Source organism: Apus apus, chromosome 4 (assembly GCF_020740795.1).
Source record: "Apus apus isolate bApuApu2 chromosome 4, bApuApu2.pri.cur, whole genome shotgun sequence".
In the NCBI taxonomy this organism is placed as follows: domain Eukaryota; kingdom Metazoa; phylum Chordata; class Aves; order Apodiformes; family Apodidae; genus Apus; species Apus apus.
The window spans coordinates 63,590,595-63,609,579 of record NC_067285.1 but is presented as its reverse complement, the minus strand read 5'-3'; the positions used below and the strand labels follow the sequence as shown (position 1 = coordinate 63,609,579).

At 40.9% G+C, this 18,985-nt stretch overlaps 1 protein-coding gene across 5 annotated transcripts in view; it reads right to left on the bottom strand.

The window, feature by feature from the left end:
• The window catches only part of LOC127383539 (sodium/hydrogen exchanger 9B2-like), a 29,671-nt gene extending 10,922 nt beyond the window's left edge, over nucleotides 1-18,749 (bottom strand). For 2 of the 5 annotated variants that reach the window (XR_007889233.1, XM_051616629.1), the window contains exons 1-11: nucleotides 15,010-16,281; nucleotides 14,258-14,441; nucleotides 12,674-12,844; nucleotides 9,445-9,587; nucleotides 8,001-8,128; nucleotides 6,929-7,104; nucleotides 6,275-6,381; nucleotides 4,954-5,103; nucleotides 2,496-2,604; nucleotides 2,150-2,286; nucleotides 1,154-1,215 (exon numbers count right to left, since the gene is read on the bottom strand). Coding sequence is in view for 4 of the 5 variants with exons in the window: in XM_051616629.1 (XP_051472589.1) it covers nucleotides 1,154-1,215; nucleotides 2,150-2,286; nucleotides 2,496-2,604; nucleotides 4,954-5,103; nucleotides 6,275-6,381; nucleotides 6,929-7,104; nucleotides 8,001-8,128; nucleotides 9,445-9,587; nucleotides 12,674-12,844; nucleotides 14,258-14,441; nucleotides 15,010-15,018 (1,376 nt within the window). In the remaining variant the exon portion in view is untranslated. Of the gene's footprint in view, nucleotides 1-975; nucleotides 1,216-2,149; nucleotides 2,287-2,495; nucleotides 2,605-4,953; nucleotides 5,104-6,274; nucleotides 6,382-6,928; nucleotides 7,105-8,000; nucleotides 8,129-9,444; nucleotides 9,588-12,673; nucleotides 12,845-14,257; nucleotides 14,442-15,009; nucleotides 16,282-18,685 lie in introns of those variants that run through there. The other 3 variants (XM_051616627.1, XM_051616628.1, XM_051616626.1) reach the window with 3 other exon arrangements.
• Nucleotides 18,750-18,985: the final 236 nt, after the last annotated feature.

Below are 18,985 nucleotides of genomic sequence, written 5' to 3'. Positions count from 1 at the left end.
TCCCAGCTGACCCATTCATGATTTGAGAAGAGGTCTGCTGCTATTGCAGGGTTCCCCAAAAGGAGCTGAGGAACAAAGGGATAACTCCTTGCTACACTGGCCTTGCCCTGTCAGCAAACCCCACCTGAGAAGGCCTTTCCCCTCTTGTCTCACAGTGGCCAGCACCAGAACATAGCTACTCTCAGTGGCTGAAGAGCTGGCTTTCCCTCTCTTGATAACACGTTGTGCAAAGGCTGAAGAAGCAAGCATCCCAATCCCATAAAACTCTCTCCCGGTCCTTACAGACTCTCCACAGCCCTCATCCCTTTTTCAGTCTCAGTCCTTTTTTCTACCAACACCAGCAACACCTGTATGATGACCAACTGTCTCTTTCAGCACGTAAGTACCACTTGCTGTTTTTTGCTATGACCTGAGTTGACAGTCCCTTGAAGGCACAAAGGAGTGAGAAAGAAATGCAATAGGAAAAGGCAAGTTTTGGAACATGAATGAGGAAGGAGCGGGAATCGCCAGCCCGTGGCAGGACTCTGAGTGTCAGCAATTTCTTATTTAGGAGCTGCATTCTTTGAGCTATTGAACTTGTCAACTCACAGCTCAGTTTCAACCATCAAGAAGTTATTCACATTAGTCTCCATTTTCTTCTGTTTATATTCCACCTCATGACTCCACTCCTGGAATTGCCTGAACAATTCTGATCCTCTGACTGGCCTCACGCCCACACATTTCAACTAACTGTTAACTGCTGACTTCTCGGTGACTCACTGTCTGGCCAACCTATCCACTATGTATTCAGCTATTTCAACTCTTAAGGCACCATCAACATACAAATATTTTATAAAACTCCACCAGGGCTGCTTTCAAAATAGTAGACATAACTGATACTTGTTTTTTTTTTTCCTCCAGAGGAATTACAGACATGCTGTGTTTACTCATCAGAAGTGTAAGGGCTGAGGGATGATATTCCTGTTGATGTCTGTCTTACGAAGGTTCACATGCCTCTGCCTCTTCTCCAGCCTCAGCACCTTCCTCATCCTCCTTGCTATTCATCTGAGCCTTCTGCAAAAGTCTGGGCCCTGCCAAGCCAATAACTAGGGCTCCAACTGGTGCAGTGATCAAGATAGCCAAGAATGCTACTGTCAGTACATCCATTCCATACTTTTCCAGTTGCTCATCCTGATGACTTCTTGCTGTATCCAGGGCAAGGGAACCTATTGCAGCCTGCAGGAAAGAAAACGTTGCTGAGATGGAACAAATAACCCTTAGCACTGAACGAGGGAAAACACCAGTCAACATTTAGCATAAATTTGACATTTTTTAGTTCATTCAACCCAACAGTTTCCAGGCAGTACATTGAAAAGTAAATGGTATATTACACATTTGAGAACGATTTTCTCGTGGTTGCACTTAAAATTTCCTAAGCTAATGAGTTTATCTGGGTGGTTCCTCCTGTGAAGAACATTGCTTAGCTGCCATCTTACCCACATTTCTGGAGGAAATGGGCCAGTGTATTGCATATTGCAGCTGCTAAAATGCTACACTTTGCCAATATGTCCCGAGAGCAGCCAAATTGTAGCAGCTTCTGAAAATTTAGTTCACAAATCTTGCAATAATCCTTGCCTGTTCTTATTATTAACCTTTGTTTGCAAGTAATCATGCTCTTGAGACAGTCTACATGACTTAATGATCACTGAAATGAAGGAGCAGGAATGTGGCCAACCTGAGGCTTCTCTAGCAGTATGGCTGTTAGATTATCCCTTACCAAAATGACCACAAACTGAAAACCCATTCTGAGCATCTGGTGTGAGTGTCCACTGCAGACACTTCAGGTGTAAGAGGAACACACTTTTACCTTTGTTAAGAGAGTTCTCATAATCTGTATGTAACAGCACAATAATCTGCAATAGCTGAGAAATAGTTAAACTTCACTGTCATTATTAAGAGCCCAACCCAGGATGCAAGCAAAAAACCTTCATGTAGAAGGCTCTCCATGCACTTTTTGAGACTTTGGGTGGTTTAGAATATGACCTGTCCATGTACTACACTCTGCTGTTATTGAGCCTGACCCTTTGCCTGTTGACTACTGTGCTACTGCTAAGGAGCTTTGCTAAGGACAATAGGTATAGCCTGGAATGAAAGTGATGTTGGATTTTACCTGGACAGTAGCTTTGGGAATCCATGCCAATGAGACAAATACTTTCTCCTTGAAATTAAACCCAGCAAAACACACCATCAGGAACGTTGCTATGATTCTCACAACTAGGGCAATGCCTAATGTAGCAACACAAAGCCCTGCAACAAAGACAAACACTTCTCAGTACTTTTATGCATAGATGCCTAAGGGGAGTAAGCCTTCTAAAACTGTAGCTGTGCAGTGGGGTTGTTTTCTGTTCTTTGGGGGGTTTTTTTGGGTCAGCTGTAGTCTGCTTTGCTTTAGATTTATTTATAGAGATTCTCTGGAAGCCAGTACTGAAAGCTGAATAATTAGCAAATGATCTTACCCACAGTTTCAGGCCTAAGAGAAGTAACAGCTACTTCTGCTCCAATTAAACCAAAAAGAAAAGGTTGAAAGATATTCCATGCAACTGCCACTATTTTTTCTACTTCCCTCTGCAATGAAAACAAACAAACAAAAATATCTGTAAATTTGCAAAAATATGGTGAGGGTAGACACAACATTTACTTAATCAAAGGAAAAAGTGAAAACTTATCATAAAGATTGTCCAGAATTGCTCCTTCTTCTTTGACCTAATACTAGAAGATTCAAGATCAGTTGCACACCTTTTGAAAGTCAGAGTATGTCCAGCTCTGCAAGTAAATAAATGCTTGCTATCTCAAGTAGAGAAACAAAAATTACTGACGTTTGAACACTAACAGAGCAGTTTGAAGACAAGAAGAGGAAAATAAAGCATAATTGATTTTCAGTATTTAGGGAGATGTAACTGGAACAGCTTTGCCATGAAGTTTCTCAGCCTTCGGGAACTGCACGCTTAAACATGTTTTTCCAATTGTTTCTGAGCAGAGTCAGATCCTCAAAAGTTTCAGTCATGACCTAACTCCACTCATGCTGCACTCAGAGGCCTGTCTCCATGTGAGCTGGAGCAAAGTTAGACCGAGCAAGTCTGAAATCCCATTAAAAAATGTTAACACATTTTTTTAAAATGGTAAAAAGTGTTGAACTTTCCAGTGCCATGTACCATATAAGGGCAAAGTCATCTTTTCTCCCTGCTTTTGAACTTTACACTTAACAATTTGCCTAACACAAGTGCTTCCAGGATAAACAGGAATCTTTCACTTATGTGAAAAGGTACACACAGCATATCTAACAGCACTTCTTTTTTAATTAAATGGGCTCTACAATAGCAAATGAGCCCTCAGGCTGGGAAGTGTGAAAAACGTAAGTGCAGTGCTGTCACTTAATAACCAATCCAGGGCCTGGACATGTCCGTATTTCTCCATTCTCTCTGTGACAGATCCTGCATCATCTCTTACTCTTCAGTCAATGGAATGGTAGATGACTGTAATGCAAAAGCTCCTGTAACCTTTGAGAGAATGAGGTGGAAATAGACAGAGTTCTAAACATTTTTCTTTATTTGCCTCTTTTCTCCTTGTTACCTCACCCTTTTCACTTTGGCAAAAAAAAATTAGTCCTCTTTACAGATGCTAGCATTATTTCAGTCTGATTACTGCTCATTTAACTATTCCAGCAACAGGTACAACATTCCTTCTTCTCTGTGGACCTTATTTGCCAAGTGACTTACACCAGGGACAGCAGGAGACCGTCGCCTTTGAGAAGCTCAGCAAGAAAACCTTGGTAACATACTAAGTATCCAGACAGCTCTGAATATCTGATAAAAAAAGAGCTAAGGCATTTGAAATCAACATCCTTAAGGCCAAAAAGCTTCATTCACTGAACAAAAGAATTTAAACTAAACATTTGTAGACTGCACACACTCTTTTTAAGGTCTTTCCTTCTGAAATGGTTAAAAAACCTTTCAGTAGAGAGCTTCATCAGTTGTAAAGTCAAGTAAGTCCAAGATGAGGTTTTTTTCTTCTTTTAAAATTGAACAGCAATGTAATACTTTAAATAGAAACCATGGTTTCTGTTTTTGCTGTTTTAACAAACTTTGAGATCTTACTGAAGTCAAGGTCTAGGTGGGGATAATAATGTGGACTCTGCTATATCTGATCCCCTTTCTTTCCTTTCTCTTCTCCCCTCCTACTGCATGTCACAAGGCTACAGCTGTGGAGAGAAAAGATGCCCTTAAAGCAAAGGAGGCAGTGAGACGTGCAAAGCTACAGAAATGCAGTGAGGCAGCAACAGTAAGAGGAAGCAGGCTTAGTAGCTAAGAAAAAGCGGCTAATAACTAGTCTTTTTTTATGGCCGCCTATCACCCTTTATTGTGGGCACCCTGCTCTCTAATTTATCCAGAATACACTAGCTGGGATTTGGGAAAGATGAAAGAGGATGGTTAATTACTGTTTTCTGTTTCACCTGCCAAGACCACAGGGTACAAAACCTCAGGGTATTCAGGCCACGTGCACAACTGCATTTTGGACATCTATGTGTAAATCTCATCATAAAGTGACTGTGTAATGAATGCTACAGACACTCCCAGAGTTGGGACAGAAAACTTTGGATTCCTATGCAAGTGCCTTGACAACTAAATCTCCTTTACATGGCTTAAGATGTCTAAAAAGAGCTTGTGGGCCATTCCTCTGTCAGTATGTTAGGCTCTGCATTGATATATATTCACATATATGGTAACTTTCTGTCATGCTACATGTTAAAGACTTTCAAAACAAATGTAGAATGTTTTGGAGTTTTTTAATCTATATACCCCCTTAAAGCTTCATTAATGCACCACTACCACTCCTGACAGAAATTCAAACTCCTTATGTCAGGCTGTACATTCAAAGGAGTTTTAGTATGGTGCAATTCTTTATGTAAACATTCACCTTTTCATCAGACCATCCCACACCTGCAACAAAAGCTAAGACTAAGGTGCAGAGCCCTCCTGATCCAGGGAAGCCAAAGTAGATGCTGCCAAAAACAGCGAACATGGATAGCCCAAGTACAAAATATGATCTCTTCCACGCCAGAGATGCCTGCAGCCAAGGAAAGAGACAAACAAAAAAGGTAAATTTATTTTAGAAATGGAGGAAAAAGGTTACTTCTGTTAGTCTTGAAAATAACAAATTGAAAATAAACATTGCCATTAACCATTGTGAAATAATCGAAGATTTCAAGTGAGACTTGAACAGCTCAGCCGAGTTGTGGGGTTGTTTTTTTTTTGGACATTGATTCCTAAGAAACCTAGATTTTGGAAATTTAGTATTTTCTTTCCTCTGCCTGTCCAAAAATCTTACTGCCATTAGGCTTTCTGTATTTCAAGGAACATGATACTATATTTTAATAGCCCTGCTTTAACTCTGGTAAGATTTTTTTCCTGTTCAGTCAAGTACTAGAACAGTTTATTAAAAGAAAGGTGAAATAATTGCCACTAGATGTTTTTAAGGACAAGTGAAACATATGTTTGCCAGGGATAGTCTAGTTATATTTGATCCAGTCTCACAGCAGACAGTTCTGTCTCTGCCATTGTTCCTTGTTTCTATTTATCTGTTTAGCTCCTGTATCACTCTTCTTATGTTATTTAATAATGAGAAAATTTGGTTCCACTGAGGTCAATAGATGCTTTGCCAATTGCCTTCAGTAGTCCAGAACCTATCTGCTTTCTTCCACAATTTTCTGTTCACTTAGTTTGCCTCTTGATAGTAAATTCATCTACCACTTTATATAAGCTTAATTTTTATTGAAAGTAACATATTCTAATTAGCACTAATGATATGCCCAATCAGTTAAAGCCTAAAATCTGTCCACTTTACTCACTTTAAATCTTAGTCCTCCCAAAAACTTCTTAAAGAAATGAAATGTGTGGCACATCCATTTAATTATTTTACAGTCTGAACTGGGTATGAGACCCTTTCTCCTTTACACGTGGACATTTTTACTATCTTCAATGAGAGCAGGATGGTGAAACTGCATCAGGAAGGACTATGAGATCATACACTGTTAAACATCAAATGTTGCAGTAAAGTAGTAATCACCTGTAAAAAGCCTCCTCACTCCATAGGCTTTGTAACCTGGAAGCTGTTCACACTGTACACAGCTTTCCCCAAAAACAGCTTCACATGAAGCTTGGAAATTAATAACTTAAGAACATCATCTCTTAGCAAAGAATCTCTCTTGTATCAGTTGTTTTTAAAAAATGGGTTTTACCTGATCATGGCTTGGGAAATATCGAACAAACATTCCCAGAATCCCCCCAGCTGCTATGCCAACAGCAACCTCCAGCACGCCACGGAGCACGTTGTACAGAGTAGAGCCTACTTGGCAAAAGAAAACCAGTAAGTTCAGTAAGCCCTACACAGACCTTCCATGCACAAACCACTCTGTAGACCTACCAGGGGTGATTCAAGGACAGTGTCTGCTTTATATTACTTGGGGGCAAAGGGATTCAAGAGGGAACTTACGGGCCCAAAAGAACTGGGTAGTGCAACTTTCTGTCTCTGAAAGCTCATGCCAAGAAAGTGTGCCAAAGAAGCCAGGGAAAGAGCCACTGTGAGAACATTGCCATACCCGAGGAAATCTGAAAGCACTTATGTTGGGCATGCAGGGACCAGACTTGGCAGTTAAGGGTGCAGACAGGGAAAAGTGTTCCCTGAAAGTTTTTGTGACCCACAACTCAGAGCAGAAAATGTTACACCAAGGCTTTTGATCGTGGGTAATTTCTCTCTCAAAATTCAAGTCCATACACAAGCTTTATAAGGAGATGTCATTAAGTTACAAACCAGTCAGTCATAACAGAGTGCACATTCTTCAAAATATGACTTCTTTTTCTGGATTTTGCCATGGACAGATTAACAAGCATACCAGAAGAGAAAGCCATCCCAAGGCAAGTGTTGAAGCCTGTGATAGCCAAAATGTCATCAATGCTGCCAGCTGCCATTAGCAAAGTTGGGACACCTTTCTCCACCCCATATTCCCCAGCTTGTAAAATCAGCATTGAAGGAACCACCACAGCAGGGGAGACTGCACCTAGAACAAAACTGAAAACACACAGGCTCAGCCTCTCTTAAAAAGAAAGCACTGAACTAAAAAACTTCAAAGCATTCTTACCTCAGTAATTTAAAAGTATAAATAAACAGACCTTTATGTAAGGTATTTTTCTTAGCTTTCTGTGCTCATTACAAGCAGGGATATTTCTATGCAGATTCGCAAACAGCTTTTACTTCCTTCCAACACAATAGTATTTTACTTTAGTTTTGTAAAGGGCTCCACAGACTAAGACTTCAGTCTATACTGCAGGCCAGTTACACATGCAGGCTCTCTGATACATACCATGATTGTCTAATTTAGGAACCTGGTCTAGACATGCTTGTAAGAACCAGTGTGTGGCAGAGAAGAAGTTCACCCATCTTGTTCCAGTACATGTGTCTAGGCCAAGTCCACCAGCTTAGATCAAACTAGATACAAAACTTTTCCTCTTCAACGACATTACTTCAGAATATAGCATGCCATATCCTTATCCTTGACTTGTGACAGGAAGCCTGTCCTATGTGCATCTCTCTACAGGGAAATTCTCAATCCCACCATGAAGATTGTCCAAATCGTTGGTATCATTGTCTGTCCCTAAAAGCCTCCTGCATTGTGGTTAAAGACTCAGGGATTGCATCATCCTCCTTCCTTCTTCAAGTGCCCAGATCACAAACACAGAAGGGCAATGATGCAAGTACTCCTCCACAGCCTGGAAATACGACCTTTAAATTACCCACAGAGCCAGACATGAACAGTAAGCAAACAACCACAGGGGCTAAGCACAGCTTCCTAACTGGCATGCAACTGCGGTGTCTGCTTGACGCAGAGAACTAACTGCACTGGGACCATTTTGCTGTAGCATCAAAACAGGCACCTCAGTCATAGAGGAGAAAAGAGAGCAAGTTACCCTAATATAAATCCCCATTGCCATGGCAAATGCAGGAGCAAGTGGGCAAGAACAGCTGCTGTGCACGTTTCTGAGAGGCACGGTCCGAAAGAAAGCCGTAAACAGACCGCTTTGAGCTTCTTAAGGGCCTGCAATATAAAAGCACATTCAGACATTAGTTTCAGTACCCTCGGCTTCACAGAGAGGAAAACTATTTACAATCTGTTATAGTTTATGATAATAATCCCCTCTGAGCTGCAGTACAGGATATGACAGCGTTACATGCCCTAAGCCAGAGACAGACTCAAGCACAACTGGATTTGGATATAAAATTCCAAGTGTGGCAGTGAAACCCACTGAATCCTGCATGTCACAGGAAGAAGTGGCAGAAAAGTCTATTCAACTTCCGGTGCAGAACAAACTAAATCTGAGAGGCTGGACTAGCTGGGATCCATTTGAAAAGTGCTCCCTCAACACAGCTGATTTACCTGCTGTTTTGCTCCATCCACAAAAGATTTTACTATAATCCCACAATTTGCCTGAGCTCTCCCCCCCAGATTATCTCAAAATCTATGAAGAAATCATGAAAAGTTGTAGAACTACACAAACTTGGCTCAAGGAGCCAAGTATCTCTTTCAGTTATCTCTCACTTGATATTGAGAGCAGATTAAGTTCCATTTGGCTCAGCAACTTCTGTTCAAAAAACGTCTCTAAAACAGAGTATTTACTTGTAACAGCTGCCTTTAACAGCTAGGCACAAACATGACTCTGCTAGGACAGGTCCCTAACTTTGACATGGGGGAAAAAAATTTGAAAAAAAAAAAAAAAAAAAGAGCTGCACTTTTTACCAGTGCAGTTTATTCCAGAAAAACAAGGGCTGAGAATCACCAGAGAGCGCAAACACACACACACACACACTCTCTCACTCACTCTCTAACTGTCCTGCAGGGCTCAACTCCTCCCTCCCGCTCCTTTGATCCACAACCCTCTCTCGGAGAGAACGCCTAAGGGCACAGGGCTTTTTGCATTACCTCCCTAGAGGACACGTTACTTCCATGATATATCCTTGATAGCCATTTGCCATTTGTACATTTCCCCTAAACCTCAACTCTCGGTTTGTGTTAACCCTTAATAAACCGGTTAATTTGTAAACTGAACATGGGTCTCAGTAGCAATTTGTGGGCGTGGTGGGGGTGTTTCTAACTACCGCTCTAAAACAGGGTCCCGCAGCGGCCACTCCTCTGTGAGAGGTGAACGCCACGTGTGACCCTCGGTCTCATTCAACATCCCCTCCAAATTGGAGGGGGGGAAGTTGGGAGAGCATCCTGACAGCCGTAGCCCCCTGGCATCGGCTCGTGACATCCTCTAAGACTGAATGGTTCCATATTTTTAACAGGATCAACTATTTATTTATTTATTTAGGTCTGTTTTACACTTTGCCTCACAAAACAGCTGGTGCCAATACCTTTGGATCCAGGCCAAGTCCTGCTCGGGTCAGGATAATTGAAAGAGCAATATTCCTCAGTGCTGCAGACCAGCGTAGGTTTATCTGGACCATGTCACTAATGAACGGGGTATTTCGGATGAGGAAGCCAGCAAGTAGCATCCCTAAAATGAAGAGCAAATAAGTTCCTGTCAATTTATTTAATATTTTTTTTTTGCATGAGAAAAGCTTGAGTGGCATTCTTAAAAATAGACACCATCTTACATAGTTATGAGAGACAAAGAAACAATTCACACTCTGAATTATTGTTTTAACAATGAATCATGTTTTAGCAACGAGGACTGTGGCATGGAAAGAGAGAGAGAAAAAGAGAGATAGAGAGAGAGGTTTAAAGCAATAAAAGTGGCCAGTGGCCTCAGAACACATCAGGTCAGCAATAAATAAATCCAAAGGATGCTTAGTGCAAGTCAACATAATTCAGGTTTTATTTCCAGCAGATGCAGGTCATATTTAGCTTAAGTAACAACACCTCTGCATCCTTTCATATTTTTGGTTAGCTTGTTTTAGCATGAAAAGAGGAAAATTGTCTAATGTTGTGTATTTAGCTCATAAGTTGGAAATGGTTAAAAATCCCCTTAGGGGTAAGAAATTCAGGTACCACAGGAACCATAGTGCTGCTGAGCTCATTGGGAAATATGATCTAAACCAGCATGGACTAACTCAGACATTTTAAAGTGCTTTGGCAGTATGACTCTTATGCAAAGAGGGGAAAAAGGCAGAAAAAAAAAATAATCAGGAACTTGGTCTTATCCTTTATTTGAGCTATTTGCAAGATCCAGCCTGTGCAAATACTAGCAAAACTGTCTAATTTGAGACCTCCTGCAAAGCAATTTGAACTGTAATTCTGGAAGAACACAGAAGACTACAGGAAAGGTTGACTTTAAACAGATCTGTAGAGATTAATTGTAGGTCCTGTTGATTCAAAGATACATTTTTGTGACCTAATTTTATATTAGCCACGTTAAGAAACAGGAAGCAAGAAAAGGCAAACTCTAAACAAACACTGCGCTCAGGCTGGTCCTGGCTTGGTGTGAGCCTTGGCTGTGAACTTGATTTATACTGGAACAGTCTAAACTTTCAGACGTAGTTCTTCCCAACACCTCCCAGAAAAAAAAAACAACAGTGGCCTAATTAATCTGCAGTACCTCATGCATAATGATCACACAGTCTTCGCAATGGTTGCATGAGGTCTATGTGACTGGAGCTACCCTAATCTGGAAATCTACTTAACAAAGGAAAAAAACTCCTCCTCAAAGGGTATCTTAACTGTTCTGCTCCATGTTTCCTGCTGCAGAAACCTCTCTGCATTGTATACCAAAAATATATGATGTGACTTTCAGCAGCAATTTCACTCTCCTTTTCCTGCCCAGCCAGCCACATCACACTCAACTGGACCTAGCACAGGTGGATTAAAGGCATGAAGAAGTATCAAATTTGTATTTTTAATGTAAAAAAAGAACATTCAAAGACACTCTTTTTCTGACTCATAGATTTCTCCAGTTTTCCTCAAAGACTTGAATCTGAACAATAAACTCTGTCCTAAGCAACTCAATGGGTATGTGAGTCATGCTTGTTTCTGTTCATTAGGACCTGTCTGACAAGCGGTTTCATGCTCAACTTGTAACATTTGGATACAGATGTAATTGAAAAAAAGTAGAATCCAAATGGTAAAAAATTCTTCCCCCCCCACTCCTTTACGGGCAGACTCCCTGCATGTTACGTTCTATATTCATATTACTGCAGGCATGCATGCTATATGCAAAACTCCCCTCCCTCTCGTTTGAATTTTTTCTCCCTGGTGTAACCAAACAGTGCAGGAAGGCGCCGGGTGCCGGGGCAGCCCCGTGTTGGGAGCAACCCAGCCCTCCTGCAAGCAGGGCTACTGTGACAGGCACAGCACCAGCTCCGCAGGTCACAAAATCACATCCCTGCACCACAAGCAGACAGCAGCAGCCCGCTCTGCCATGACGTTTTGCTGTCTGTAAACAGCTCTCCTCGTTTATGCGCTAAGCACAGTAAGGGGGCAGCACACAGCTGGTGAGAAGAGCCTGGAGCTTCGTTTTTGCAGCTTGACATCACAGCACTTCACAATATTGTGCTGATCCCACGAAAACCTCCTCTAGGTCCTCCTGCAAAGGTCCTGAGTATGTCAGAATTAGCATAATTTTCATCCTCCATTTCTAGTTTGCATTTTTAATGTAAAATAAAATAAGATGTTGATGCAAAAAACAGTATTGCAATTGATTAAAAATAATTCTTCAGAAGAACTATTCCTTGTGGTGAGTTTATTTTCTCAGGTTTCAGTTATGAAATAAAGCAAGAAAGAAATTGCTTTGGATTACCAGTAGTAGCGAATTCCTGTAGTGTTTTCTTTGGAAAACATTTTCATTGTGTGAGATACATGCAAAACAGCTCAGCAATGACTTCATAGAATGCCAGGTCAGAAGGGACCTCAAGGATCACCTGGCCCAACCTTTCTAGGTAGTACTATAGTTCATATGAGATGGCTCAGCACGCTGCCAAGCTGAGACTTAAAACTGTCCAATGTGGGGGAATCTACCACTTCCATTGGGAGACCATTCCAATGTTTGACTGTCCTCATGGTGAAAAATTTACCTTGTGTCCCATCAGAATCTCCCCAGGAGCAACTCGTGCCCAGTACCCCTTGTCTTTTCCATGTGACTTCTTGTAAATAGGGAGTCTCCATCTTCTTGGAAGCCACCCTTTAAGTACTCATACATAGTAATAAGGTCTCCCCAAAGCATTATTTTCTTAAGGCTGAACAAACCCAGTTTTCTCAGCCTCTCCACTAATTTCCTTATGAATTAATTATTATATTGAAACAGGAAGTATCAATGAAAACTTCCGTTGGGTGATACGAAACATAAATTCTAAGTAACTGTGACAGAGGAGACTGAGGGCAATAGCCTTTAAATCTGTAGTTATACATCTCTCTGCCCCCCAAAGACTTAAGAGGAAAGCCTTAGCAACATATGGGCAGTTTCACTTGAGCCAATTTGGGGCATTTTGCACCTTCTTAGAAAAGGCCAGATAAAAGTCACTTGGAAAAGCTACAGATTTTGAACATGATGTTGTTTGTCCATAATCTAAACACATCTAACATGCAGCTAATACTTGACAGTTTAAACAACACAAATATGCAGGAAGATAAGGAGGAAGGATATCTTACCCAGAAGAGCAGGGAGAGGGGGTAATGCTCGTATTTTAATTAATCCAAAAATTTTACCTCCAATAACAGCAAAAAAATAAAGAAACAGAATTCCGAACAGATTTCCACCTGGGAGACACTCAGTCCCAGTGATGGACCAAACCACAGCCCAAACCAGGACCACGACCGCAACTGGAATAAAACAAGAAATATTCATATGTAATCATCTCTTAGGAACAACTTTGTTTGCTATTAGATCACATTTGATTTTCTACTAATGAAAAAGGTACTATGACTTTCAGAAATAAAAAAACTTACCTTAGAAACCAGTTTAATCACAAGAATGTATTTAATATTTGATGTTCCCTAAACTGATATTCTGATTGTATAGATGCTAAGATACTTCAAAAAAGGAAACAGGTATGTCGTTAGGGACCAAAAAATACTGAGCGAGCCTTGGGCCACAGTAGAAAGCACATAACAGGTCCCAAACTTAAAGCAAAGACTTCTACTAATTTATCTTGCATCAGCTACTTCAGAAACAAAGCAAGGATCTGCTGCTGTACAGCCTGACATATCTTTAAGCTAATGACTGCATCTCTAGTAAAACTTTAAAAAGAATTTAAGTATAATTTTTTTGGCTGGAAGTGCTTGTGCACAGATACATCCCTTAATACAGCAATCAAAGAGGAATAATACACAGGGAAAAAAAAATCCTGAAAGATATTATGATTATGTTAAGTGAAAATACTATAAAATATTTTCAAATATTATGCTTTTTCCAGGTTCCTAAATCAGTTCCTACAGTTACCCAACAAGAACAGGCATGCACAGATACAAAAGAAGACTGAAGGAAAGGAGAAAATGTGTTGAATAAATCCCTCTTCTCATAATGATGAGACAATTTATTGCATTTTCAGATTGGAATTTTCTTAATCTTAGTTGAGGGTGACAAGTTGCAAAAGGAAGACCAGTAGATCTCCAAACATAGAAGTCTAAGAATCCCAAGTGAGAGAGAATGGAGATTGTGAAAACAGCAAAAGCCATGGGAAGTGTCATTTGTCAGGAAAAGCCTGAAATAACTGGTTAGCCAGGCATTTTTCTGTGAGCATTCAGTGTAGGGCAAATCTTAAACAGAATCTTAAGCTATGCCCTGTAGTTAGGATTCTTGGCTTTGCAAGGGCATTATGGTAAAAAAAAAAAAAAAGGTATTTCTGCCAAGTCTCATATTTGTTGCCAACAAAAGCCGCTCAGTGAGCCCAAAATACCACTGTGCTTACAGTAATCTTAATGCTTTCATACCAAAACGAACAATCAATATGATAATTAGGAGGCCTTTCTTCTGATGAAAACAATTTACAATGCAAAAACATACCTACCAAGTTAAACACAGAGAGAGAATGGAAGAACAAAACTTACACATTCAAATCTTTGTTTCACCTAATACTTTTTTCTGCTAAAACACCAAATCAAAATTGTGATATGTAAAACAGCTATTTCCCTTCACTGTTTTCAAGGACAAAGGACAGATAACATCACATTCAGAGAAACAAGTACATAATTTGCCATTTCCCATTGTAATTAAGCTCTGTCTTTCTTACATACCATTTGTCACTGTTTGGGCCAGTAAACCTTGAGGAGGACAAGTAAACAATCGCCTCCGTGTTCTTGCAGGTATTGAAGACCCTGCTGTCGGTTCCGGAGGTTGCTGAGCACAGTGGTTCAAGAGAGCAGTTTCTTCTGTTTGTATATTCCCATCAGTTCCTTTAGCATCTGCTGGTGGTCCTTCCTGAATGGAAACAATGAGACTCTCTCAGAAGTAGCAGTGTATACATTTGAAGTAGTGTACAAGACCTGAAATGAGCTGTGATGCACTAGATCCACACAGTCTACAGATGACTACATTAACTAAACAATTGCTGTAGGTACAGTCCAACTTTGTAGTATATTTGGGATTTCTTTTTATGTGTTTGTTTTCACATGGCACAAAGAGCTGCATATGAGAGACTGCAAGACGTCTCTTTTTATGTGCAATGGACAGGACTCCTGTCCCAACACAAATAGCACCTCTTCAGCAACAGTATCTGATGAAGAAATAATATTAGCAGGCCAGGTATGGCTTGTCTTGTATACAAGCTAAATATATATTATTATTTTCTACAATTTGATAAGGTCCTCCTTCAAGACTGGATTTCACAATACAGTGAAAAATTAGCATCATTCCAGTGAGACAGTGTCTTTAATATAATTCCTAAATAACTTCTGTTGCAAAGCCTTGAACCAAAATAACAAAAATTACTTATGATTAGACAAAGATGAAAGAAACAGAACAGCTGACCAATGCAAGCATTACTCACGTGATCCATTGCTGAAAGGCTCAAGCTGGTAAATCAAGACAGAGATGGAGAAATACAATCCTGAGAGTTATTTCCTTGAAGAATGGTTGCTTGAAGCTGTTCTCTTATACTGATTCATCTACTTATCCATATTCATACCCAAAGTACTTTTTGACCATTTTGGGCTATGGGTCTCACTTAATTTTAGAGTCCTTATTTTTAACAAGTTAATCATCTACCTTCCTTTATGATTATTCACCTTCATGTCAGTTCATTGTCATAGTATGGACATGGAATTCTTGCCTACACTGTGGTTTGGCTCTCCTCCAGTAGTTCCACATTTCTGATTATTTTTCTGTCTGATATATCTCTCTCTCTAGATGTGTGTATATATATATATATATATCTATCACTTACTCAGAGTCACAGCTGGAACACAAATCTTGTGAGCTTTCAGCACAGAGTTGCTTATCTACCCTGTGATTCTGTGATCACCAGCTACCCAAGTGTATAAAGATAAGCCATATGGTACCTATCTTTAAAGTCAGTACTACACGTTTGCTCTGAAGTCCTTTTATTTTTTAAAAAAAATATTCTTACCTGCATTTACTGCAAATATTTTTTAAAACCACAGAAGTTTCAAAGAACCCTGTAAATATGCATATAGAAGTTTAAAACTGTGGAGGGTGTTATTATTAGATAAGAAAAGGAAGACATGCATGAACAACTTTCAGCAAGTGGACTGATAGGCACAACTTGAAAGCAAAGAAGCAATCTGAAGGCCACATAATTCTCTTCCATAGCTGATAGTAAGACACATGCTGACGCATGTTCCACTTCATGATGGGATTGCAACCACTGACTTCCAGCAATCCAGTCTAAACAGACTTTTATAAGCCAAATATTTGCTAATTGTAAGAAATTGTCACTGAGGAGAATTCTCTTTGTATTCCTTTCAGATGCAGAGGTTTTAACAGATGTAGAAATAAAAAGGAAAGGAAAAGGACTGAATTGTCTAAATTACTAAAATTGCACTTTGTGATCCTAATTAATTTTGCTCATTTAATAATTTTGCTCATGCATTGGAATCATGGCATTTTGCTCAGGCACTGATGGCTCAGAATCTTCATTGTCATTTACAATATCCTCCTTTACCGTTGTTGCAAACCTATGGGAAGCAATAAAGATAGAAAAGTTTGAGAGAAGCAAATAATACTCTTTCCCAGATAGAACACTTCTCAGAGATGTTTTCTCCTTCCCCATAGATGAGCTGATAAAACCCTCACAGCCCAATTTGGAATTCAATGGTTTTGCATGCCTGTGCATACTGTACATAAGAGAGACAGAAACTAAGAACAGTATCAAGCACTAAAAAAAAAATTTAAAAAAATTTAAAAAAATCTGAGTTTTAGAATCATGGTGATCTGTGCTAACCTGTTATTTCCTTCCTAAAAATATGGCTGCAATATTTATGTATATTTGTACCTCCTATAAGCACAAAAGTTATTTGCTGTCAACACCACTTAACCAGGACCACCAGTTCTCAAAGCGTCACAGGCCCTGTGTGCATGGCACTGCAAGCAACCACCTCATAAAGCTCAGAACAACTGCTGTAGTTTCTAAAGCATACACACAAGGGATACTTTTTCAAGAACATACTTCTGTTAAATGCCACTACTTGCAAGCACATTGACCGAATACTTTAGAAACAGAAGATGCCTGTTTAAATAAAGATCAGGACTATGCACAACTTGCACTCTATAGTCAAGTGAGGCAGACAAAACAGGTTTCATTTTTACTAGTTATATCCTATACTTCTAAGAGTGGGAAATAAGGTCCAAGTTGTTAGTGGGTATTTGTCATTGTATTTACTCAATCTAACCGGTCCACTTATTGTGCCGTAGATGCTAACAAGAAATATAGCAGTGTACAGTTCTGTTAGCCAGAATTTTTTGTGCAAATCTTTACTGTAGTTTCACAAGTCTGAGTCAGCAAGATTTACGTGCACACATCTGAAGACAAGACTTGCTAGGGTTCTCTTTTATAGCAAAGGTGTGCATATATTCTCCAACTACATTTCAGTCTTACTAGAATTTTCTTGAAGTATTTTACATTGTTCTAGCCATATAAAACACCACTCAGGTTAAGCCAGAATGTTTGAGCCAAGAAATTCCTTCCTTGCTAAATGGTAGGAAGCAAATCAGAGAGCTGATTCTCACAATTATAAAGCCTTCAGTTTATAATACTTTTGATACTTGGGAACAATTGATGCCATGAACAAAGATATGGGCTATTGTAACACCTGGGTGGTTTTGTTTGAGTTGTTCTGATATGAAACTGGCTTGAGACATGGAAAAGAATACAGAGCCATAGGCAAACATTTTCAATATGTTCTAAGGTAGTATTTTTGCTTTCTTTCTTTTAAAATGTAAAGTATGAATTTACTCAAATTCCAGTATATTTATATATTTTTAATTACTACTTGTGGAACCAAATAGCTGTGGTCTCAAGAGTTTTTAAAGGAAATGAATTGGTGCTTTTGGCTTTTTCATAGGACTGTTCATCTTTTCATTAGGGTTGGGAATCCACAAATGCCAGTCTAACTGGAATAGAAAGTTATCAGCAACCTACCAGTGCCTCCCCTCCTTTCCTTCACTGACCACTTCTCCAGGGTATATATCCCTAATTTTTTTATTCTGAAATGGGTACCTGTGGGTAAGGACAGAAAGGTATTGCTCTCTATCCATCTCTGCATGGCCAACATCCCAGTTCTTAGGGTCATGTAGTTGCTGATACAATATACATTCACAAGTCTGAGACACCCAAGCACATCTCACAACAGCTTCAGCTCCTCAGTGCGTTGCTCACATAGGAAATAGTGACTAAGCAAGGAGAATGGATGTTCTGCTTAGCAGGAATGGTTTCAGGTTGTGAGTGGGGAGTCCGACAGTGGAGGTACTGTCCTTATCTGTTTTGGGACAGGACTTCACCCTGTTAGGTTCTTGATACTGCTACTTTCAAGCAACAACCAGTTGGATTAAGGAGACCAAAGCAAGGAGTTAGCTCACTCATGTGAGAGTGGGTGTGTTTTATTTGTTTGTTTTGTTTTTGTTTTTCCTTGAGACAGAGCTTGTTTTAGTTTTAAAGCTTCACTCCCTATACTAACAAATCAAATGATTGAGAAATCCTGGAGCAGAAGTCACACTGCAGGGTTAAAGCCTGTCCTGAAAACCAGCCAACAACAGACTCACTATAGTACCTCCCGCTAAAATATACCTCCTTTATTTTTAAACAAGAAAGGTTTTTATTATAATTTTCTTATTAGATCCTCTCATTTCACTTGTTTTTAAGGGGCGGGGGGAGGAAAGAGGGAGAGCTGAGGAGACGAGTGACAGGGCAGCCTGTGCATGCCTGGACGATCAGCTCTGTGGCCCCGCTGACGGCCAAGGTTCTGCTCCGCGCACAGTGCAGAAAGGAAGACAGCTAAAACACCACGGCCACGGCAACTAACATCCCGAGTAACAACAAGACAACTCAAGCCACGCATCGCCGTCCACAAGAAGGCGTCAGTAACCCCGACGCAGCCCCTCCCCGGCTGCCCCGGCCGCCTCCCGCCTGCACAGCCCGCGGAACGCTGCCCCGCGCCCCTTCCCGCCGCGGGTGGAGACGGAAGGAGGCCGCGGGGACAGACACTCACCGGTTCGTTGGGGGCCAAGGAGGAGGCCCCGGCACGGCCAGTCCCCCGGGGGCGCCGACAGCCCCTCCCCGGCTCCTCCGCCCCCGCTGCCCGCGCCCCTGACCCGCCCCCGAAGCCCTCGCCCGAGCGCGGGAAGGCGGGGGGCTGCTCGGGGGGGCTGCTCGGGGGGGCTGCTCGGGGGGGCTGCTCCGGGAACGGGGGCCCTGCCCGGGGCTGCCGGCAATGGACACAGCCGGCCCTCCGCTTCCCTACCTCTGCACCGGAGAAAGGCGGCTGTCCAGCCTGCCTCTCCCGCGGCTG